Source organism: Saprolegnia parasitica (genome assembly GCF_000151545.1).
Source record: "Saprolegnia parasitica CBS 223.65 unplaced genomic scaffold supercont2.87, whole genome shotgun sequence".
In the NCBI taxonomy this organism is placed as follows: Eukaryota; Oomycota; class Saprolegniomycetes; order Saprolegniales; family Saprolegniaceae; genus Saprolegnia; species Saprolegnia parasitica.
In genome coordinates this window covers 23,311-31,177 of record NW_012156481.1, presented here as the reverse complement: position 1 = coordinate 31,177, position 7,867 = coordinate 23,311, and the positions used below count along the sequence as shown (strand labels likewise).

General features: G+C 56.3%; 4 protein-coding genes across 4 annotated transcripts in view; 2 read left to right on the top strand and 2 right to left on the bottom strand.

Annotated features, from left to right (window-relative positions):
- SPRG_21081 (hypothetical protein) overlaps positions 1-112 on the bottom strand; it is a gene marked incomplete at both ends in the record, with an annotated part of 1,512 nt that extends 1,400 nt beyond the window's left edge. Inside the window, one exon of the mRNA XM_012351852.1 lies at positions 23-112. Coding sequence (XP_012207242.1) covers positions 23-112 — 90 coding nt within the window. The remainder of the gene's footprint in view (positions 1-22) is intronic.
- An 893-nt stretch (positions 113-1,005) lies between these two features.
- On the top strand, positions 1,006-2,227 carry SPRG_12041 (hypothetical protein; the record flags this gene model as incomplete). The annotated part of the gene is made up of 6 exons (XM_012351809.1): positions 1,006-1,164; positions 1,197-1,322; positions 1,376-1,501; positions 1,556-1,660; positions 1,713-1,826; positions 1,991-2,227. 6 exons carry the CDS (start codon positions 1,006-1,008, stop codon positions 2,225-2,227), a joined length of 867 nt encoding a protein of 288 aa, XP_012207199.1.
- Positions 2,228-4,663: 2,436 nt separating this feature from the next.
- Positions 4,664-5,908, top strand: SPRG_12040 (hypothetical protein; the record flags this gene model as incomplete). The annotated part of the gene is made up of 4 exons (XM_012351808.1): positions 4,664-4,978; positions 5,029-5,328; positions 5,375-5,565; positions 5,616-5,908. 4 exons carry the CDS (start codon positions 4,664-4,666, stop codon positions 5,881-5,883), a joined length of 1,074 nt encoding a protein of 357 aa, XP_012207198.1. The 3' UTR covers positions 5,884-5,908.
- A 383-nt stretch (positions 5,909-6,291) lies between these two features.
- On the bottom strand, positions 6,292-7,600 carry SPRG_12039 (hypothetical protein; the record flags this gene model as incomplete). The annotated part of the gene is made up of 4 exons (XM_012351807.1): positions 6,292-6,311; positions 6,365-6,866; positions 6,919-7,218; positions 7,274-7,600. The coding sequence occupies 4 exons, from the start codon at positions 7,598-7,600 to the stop codon at positions 6,292-6,294; spliced, it is 1,149 nt and encodes a 382-aa protein (XP_012207197.1).
- Positions 7,601-7,867: the final 267 nt, after the last annotated feature.

Sequence of the window (7,867 nt, the reverse complement as noted above, 5' to 3'; positions counted from 1 at the left end):
CAACGTAATGTATATGTATTACCTTTAGGAATGTGATTCGGCGCGTGTCACCGACGAAGTGCTTAATCCGATCCGCCCACATGTACCAGCCGTACACCACCCACGCCTCCATGGTTTCGTATGCCAACGAGATCACACCGGGCTTGGCCGAGTCGTTGGCGTCGAAACAAGAGAACGAATTGGAAGATGCAATAGCGAACCGATTTGTGGCCGATACGTGCTCGATGATGGAAGGTATGGGTGGTATGTTTCGCAAGCTTCTACGCCATGTTCAAGCCAACCCAGACGCGTATCCACGGCCATACTAAGTAGACCACGGAGCACTTTGAGTCGGCGATTCTTGCCCCCTCGACACTAGGCTTTGAAACTCTACAACGCTACGTCCTCGAGCTGGTTTTCAACCAAAGAAAAATACAAGTCGGCCATTCAAGTCCCACGTTGCCTGGTGCTAAGATCGTCGTTGCAGCTCGACCCATGAACACACTAGCACCAATACACCCGAGCTCAAATCTGACTCAGAACTAGACCCAACGGAATCCGAGGGGTTGCGTTTCACGCCGAAGACATGGTCAAGTTAGTAAACAGCGACTGCTTGTCTACGCCAATTGTCTCCAGCGAGCCACTCGTATTGATTAGCACGCGCGACGTGATGGCCTAATCCTTCTGCCAACGACTTGGACAAGTTGGTCCAACGTCTGGGACATTGGGACTTACCCATGATAACACGAGGTGCGGCGCCTTATTGCATTTGCCTTATCTCGCGGCTTGTATACCGTGCACCAGGTGCGCCTCCACCCGCTATTGGATCCTACTGAGCGATGAAAAGGCATATATTCTATATTTGACCTTGCTTATTGTATTGGAAAAAGTAGGTGAGCCATAGAATATGAATGTTTCATGCAAAACATCCGAGCCATCTCCGTTCGCTCCTCCGTGCGATATGCGTGGACAGTGCCACTTACTCCTCGAGCCATAGCACATGCACAATCATTGCGTTATCGTTTCATGGAGGCGATGGACTTGTCGGCGCGCAAGCGACTGCGCGACCGCCGAGCAAAACAGGCGGCCCGCGTCCGCTTCTTGGCCGAGTACAATGCGCTGACGGACGCCGCTGCGGCCATGAGACGCACGCTGCGGGGCTTCAGTCGGGCCATCGACCTCGCAGTTGTCTCCTGCCATGGGAGGAGATTGTGAAGGCACTCGCCGATGCAACGCGGGACAGCATCATGACGAATCGAACGTTGGCGGCCCACGTGGCCGACCACGGACACCGTGTCGAGCTCCTACGTGCATGGGTGACGGCCCAATCTCGACCGCAAACGGTAAATTGGCACGGAATAATCACGTGCGCCGATGTCAGACTGACATGCTGTAGGTGGTCCTTGGCACGTCGACGCTGGTCACGTGGCCGCGCGTACGGCTGCCAGCGGCGCCCCGCACTGTCCGCGCCTTGGCGCTCGAGTGGCTCGCCGAGCGTATGCGGCACGCAACGGCCTATATGGTGTCCGAAGCACGCTTTCCGATACCGGCTCGGACTTGGGTGCACACAACGCAGGACGTCCATGGCCGCATCACGGCCTTCCAGCACGTCGTAGCCGGGTCCCTCGACGACGCTGTGGCGGCGACATGGACTACCCTCGTATCGATTGGTCCGCGCACGGTACAGGCTAGACAACGAAGGGATAGCGGGTGCAAAGGAGACTCGAACATAGATCGTGTCTACTTCCAAGAATTCGACGACCGAGGTGACGTACTCGATGCAGCAGGCTCGGACCCCCCAGCGCGATGTCCACGCATGCTTTGTCCAAGAAGGCAAGACCACCTTGGTACACTGTACCCTACACGACTGCGACGAAAAGAACGCAGCAAGTGCGAGCCCTTATATTCAAGAATGGTAGCCTCGTTGTGAAAGTCCGTGGTTTGAAAGGACCGTGATAGGATCGTGCTGACGCGTCTTTCGTCGACACACTGCGTCGTTCAAAGCGTGCAGTTGAGTCGCCCCGCCACGCGCCACGCGTCCATGCTTGCGTTCGCAAGCCTCGAGCACCCGGACGTTTTGCCGATGCTGCGGCGAGGCAGGAGCGAGCATCTCGAGGCCGAGCTCCAGCAGCGACTGGGTCTCAAGGCGACAACTTTGGCACAGGAACGGTACTTGCGCATCGAGTCGCTCTTGTGCGAGGCGCAAGCTCAGAGATGCCGATTGCTGCGACCGTGTGCCGACCCGTGAGGTGCATAGACTCCGGCAACGCGCTTCATAGACAGGTTTAGTTGAGCACAGTCTAGTACTAGTACGAAATACGCTACTGGGAGTATACTTTACTTACATGATAGAAAGTGGTCTCGCGGAAGGTACTTCCACATGGGTATAGAAGAGCCTCGACAAGCGCGTTATGGTATTCAAAGCTGCTCTTGTTGATGCGATCGCTGCCAATCGATGCTCCGCGCTCCGTGTTGAGAGACGATGCCGTGTAGTTAGTTGCCCGAACGACCGAGGCCGTCACCAGCATGCCAAATCACAGAGCCGCGAGCAATTCGACTTCTAGCTCATACCGCTAGATCGATTGCGTGTGACCATAGCTATGGGGGGATCGGAACACAAGTCTCAAGCGAATGTTTTGCCAAGCAGATCGCAGAAACGTTAACATCGTGACCATCTCCATGATCCGCTGTCATGCACACCAGCATGCACACGGTGACTTTGCCCGTGTTGTGGTTGCAAGATTCGGGGCGCCAAGACCTCGAAATGCGACGTCTGTCCGTCTGGCTTTCCGGAGAGCAATCAAGAACAACGTGGAATCCCGCGCCGGCAAACATGAAGCCGCGTCATTGCATCATCGCACCAGAGGGTCGGACAATAAATGTCCGACCGTGTGTCCCATGCGGTACACCGTGTTATCTACGAATCTGGTGTCCACGCTCCTGGCTTTGCTGTCTTGCCAAGGTCGCGCCAAGCGTTGGATTGAATTTGCCACCTGCGGCGCGGTGCTCGCTCACCTGCGCTTGCACGAAACGTCGACCAAGGGCCGTCGACGGTAGCATCGTGGCGATGATGTACAAACACACGAAGTATCGTACACATGGACAACGTCGCCTCGTTCAAACCTCCTGTAGCTTTTGTGTGGATGCCGTTGCGGCTGTCCCACGGCATGCCACGTCATCGTCTGGCGCGTGATGTTGTTTTCGTATACAGCCTTGCTGACGCAATGTTTATATGCCATGTGGTAATCCCGCCGGCGCTTCGACCGGCTGGTGCCTGGGATTGCGTCCGCCGCGTCGCTTCATCGCGACGACCATCTTGGAGTTGCAGCCATCTCGGAGCTCGAAGAGTATACCGTGCTTGTCCACGCACGTCGGTTCGAATATATATCTACCTGACGGTCGTACAACCGGTTGGGTGGCTTGACTCGGCCCTGAGGAAGGACTTGTTCTTGGTCGATTCCGGTATCAATCTTGTATGGATTCTTCATCGTTTTGGCTGCATACCCCGGGAGCTAGTACACAAGGATCTCTTGCCCCTTGCGGATGCATCTGCGGGCAGGGAGAAGCACCCTCGCAACACCCACCAAGAGTTGCACTCTGGTCGCTGCAAGTCAAACGTGCGCAGTTTCAGCGGTGATACTGGGGGCGTCGCACCTCAGGCGGCATTGTCGCCGCTTGATCGATCACCAACTTTATAGACGTTCGAATTTGCGAACGCTTGAAAAAATCACCTCTGTGTCGAGTGCTCTGGCTCGGCCAGCTCGTACTGAACGAGTCTTCTCGCACCCACCTCTTGAGGTAGCAGCATCACTACGGGACGGTGCCCGTGTTTGGCTGGATACGTTGCATATCGAGATTGGAGACCCGAGGTGGGCGCGTGGCACGCCACAGCCTCGGTTGCCTTAGAGCTTGCGAAGTACGTACAATACCAGAGACAAAACGGCAAAGGAGGTACCGCATAATAGTCCGGAGCTGTACGTAAATGACCAAGAAACTCATGACAGAAACATGTTGCATCGAGACGGAGACGCATGCGGTCTCCGTATATCGGTAAACGAGCGGCAAGGCTAGGCGAGTGGCAACCTCGTCAGCGTCGGACATGGTAGAATTCAGCGCGATTCCTTGTTTGCGCTACATCGCTGTATCGCGCTTGGGTGCGTTGCAGCCATTGATTCGCATATGCGAACGTGGGTGGTTTCTTTCGCGGGCCGATCGGAAACAGGGGGTTTGAGCGAACGCTGCTGCCAGCATTGGCACTGCGCTTGGCGGTACGACGTCGGATTTGGCACTGAGAAATGTGGGTGCAGACGCTAACTCACGCAGGAGCCTTCAACGAGTAAGAGTAGTCTCGCTCGGTCAACGTCGGTGAAATCGAAAGGTTACGCGACTGCTGGCAAGCGCAGTGCCACGGATGACGAAGGTCGGTAGGATGTATTCGCATCACAACCATCGCAACGCAGTCCACGTGCATACTATCGGTCGCTGAGAGCCGTACCTATGTTGAAAGCGTTTCAAGCTGTCTGTTGTAATGGATCGAAACCATCGCAGTGTTGTCGTGGACGTCACTCATCGTTGATCATGGACGCGCTCTGCACCTGCGTGCTTGTCGACGGCCATATGTCTGTCTTTGCCCGGAATCATCGTCTTGGCCCAACCTCAAATACCACACTTTGCAAAAATCACGATGGGGCACGAGGAGCTGACGCCGCAGCAGCTCGGGAAGCGGCTTCGGTACCGAAAGGCCAAGCGCGCCGCGCGCCTTCGGTACCTCACCGAGTGCAGCAATCTGCAAGAGAAAATTGAGGTCCTCGGTCGGAAGCTCCGGACGTTGCGCGCGTCCAGCGATTGCCTCCTCACGTGGAAGGACATTGCCGTGTCACTGGCCGCCGCGACCGAGGAGGGCCTCGCCGAGAAGGAGGCGCTGCACCGCCACCTCGCGCACCAATCCCGCCTCGCCCGCCACTTGCACGCGTGGGTAGCGTCCATGACGCCGGCCAAGGTCAATTTGTTGATGAATCGACGGCAGGCGACTCATGTGTGCCCTTCTAGCTCCCCGCGCAGTCGGTGTTTGCGTGGCGCGACGTCCATCTCTCGACCGATGTCGAGCTCCGCACCGTGGGCTACCACTGGATCGGGCAGCAGATGCTCCACGCAACGCCTCTGCATGTCGTGGACAGCGACTTTCCCACGGACCAAGAAGACTGGGTTGCCGCACAGTACACCGTCCAAGGCGGCCGCGTCTACTCCCAGCAATTCCTTTCCGGCACCATGATGGAGGTTGCGACGGCGGCGTGGGCCTTTAGCCAAGCGCTGCCAACGATCCTCAACGGCCAGCGCGGAGGTGTCTCGGTAATTTTCCGGGTGGTAAAAGGCCGAGCCTCACTTTACACTGTAGAACATCTACCACCACAAGGTGCGCGGCGCCGAACTCTGCTACAACCGAGAAGCGTTCCCGTGGGCGACCAATAACGGTTTCTACACGTGCTTTATCCAAGACGACTGCGTCGTGATGCACTACCGCACGATCCGGTACGACGATGCTTTTCCCGTTGGCGACAAGGGCTTCAAGATTGACATTCAAGAATGGTATATTGTCCTATCGGACTGGAACCACATAACAAATGCGTGGATGCTAGGAACGTCATTCGAGCCGTGTCGCCGACCAAGTGTGTTGTTCGATCGTCGACCGTGTGCCAGCCCTTCAAGAGCTACACGCAGTTCAAGGACTTTGTCCGAGACGAGCACCCGGACGTGCTCGCATTGGCCGACGGCGCACACGAGAGCGACCTGCAGCGCCTCGTCGCTGATAAATCGTGCCGCATCATCCGAGACATGCACGCACGCGTCCGCAAGATGCTGCGCAACGTCCAGGAGTCGCCCGACTCGTACCCGACACCCTACTGACTCTGCCACACTAATACTGCTAACACATACCCTTCGAATCGCCTGGCGTTGGCACCTTTTTCCAAAAAAATAAGTCGCGTCTCTGACCATCATTGAGCCCCAACTGAGCTAGCTGTCTCTGTTATCTAGTGCCCATGACTGTATTTCATCAAATGTACAGCACCCGTAGAGGACGGTCTTGGGCGCAAGTATTGGCACCAGGCTACTATCGCAACTCGGCCAGGACCACCTCATTCCAAGACCAGAAGGAGGTCTTAGCCTGCACTTGTAGACTTTAAGTGCATGAACCTTCCCATTGCTCTAGCCTTTATGACTCGACGCCTGCGCCAACCGCTCAACACAACCGCGTAGAAGGGCCACACTTTTCCCTATGTCTTGTGCAACTTCGGCGCTTTTGTTTCTTAGCAGTTACAGCGGTTTCATCCCTCCTGATTCAAGCTACTAGCTACTAGCTGCGCATTTGGGAGCAAAGTGCACGGACTCGGAAAGTTCGTGGGGTCGGTTTGGACCAGCCGCAGCACCTTTTGCAGGCGAGTCTTCATATTGGCCATACGACGGATTGCCATTTGCTCCAAGCGACGCGTAAGCGCTGCCTCCACGTCGTTGGCGCCTTGCACAGAGGAGAGAACGTCGGGGCAGACGACCCGCGCATAACTTTCCATCGAATCGTACGAAGCGTACGGTTGGTAGACATCGACGGCGCGGAGCACGCACTGCGTCGATGAGATGGCGCGAAGAACGTTCCGACGGCACTTCCTCTTGAACAAACTGTCAGCAGCACGCCAATACCATTCTTGCACGTCATAGGCAAAGCTCGTATTTGCGTCCACTGGGTAGAGGGCATCGTCGCGCACCGTCCGATAGTGCATCACGACGCGCTCCGACTCGAGAAAGCACGTGTAGAGCCCGTTGCTTTGGACCGCCGGAAACGCTTCGTGGTTGTAGCAAATTTCGCGCTTGGCTTCTTGCACATGAAACACATTCTACTCGAACAGAAGGACAATTGTTTCCAACTGACAGAAAACGGGTACATACGTGGACGCAGCCGTGGGTGGCATGCAAGATGGTGGGTAGCGCTTGGCTAAAGGACCATGCGGCGGTTGCCACTTCGGCAAGCGACCCATCTAGTACAAACTGCGACAGCACGCGGCCCCCGATAAGGCTCCACTTGGCCGACACGAGTTCCTCGGGCGGCGCTGGAAACAACGCATCCACAACTTGATCGTCGGTCGCCTTGAGCATGTATTCGGCGAGCCAGAGATACCCTGCACGGCGCACATCAGGATGCCGTGGCAACTGAATGTCGCGCCACGCCGCCAGCGCCGGTGACCGCGCCTAGTACAAAACATTTCACTGAGCCTCTCGCGGCATTCCTTGCTTCAAGCTGTACGGGTGCGCGGTGCAAAGACGCGACCCATGCGTACAAGGCTTGCGCGAGTCGATGGTGCTCGGCCAAGCGACTTCGGAGCTCGTGCATTCGTTTGTAGCTCTTGGTGGTCGCAGCGTGGAGCGAGGTAGCCACCTCCTGCCATGATAGGAGACAGTCTTTAGGCGCCGCCGCCTTTTTCGTAACAAGCGTCGCGGTGAGGCTCGCGATCGACGCTTGGAGCGCGATTGTCTCGTCCAGCAGTCGCTGACGGGCGGCTTGTTTGGCGCGCCGATCCCGCAGTCGCTTCCGCTCGCGGCGAGGATCGATATGTTGAGATGGCTCGGCCATGGTATCTACGGTACGTTTTGTCAAGTGCAAAGAGAGACGCCCTAGTCCTGCACTTTGTATCCAATTCCAACCCTGGAATACCACCACGACGAAGCGAACAGAAATGGCAACGTACGAAGCGATTGTAAACGGAGCTGGCATGTGTCCTGATTGCGGCACCCTCCCACTCTACTCATCTAATACTACACAAGTCTAGTCGATCCACTTGTTTGATTTCTATAAGGTCGTATTTCGATTCATGCAGAGCATTGCCATCGAAGGCACATC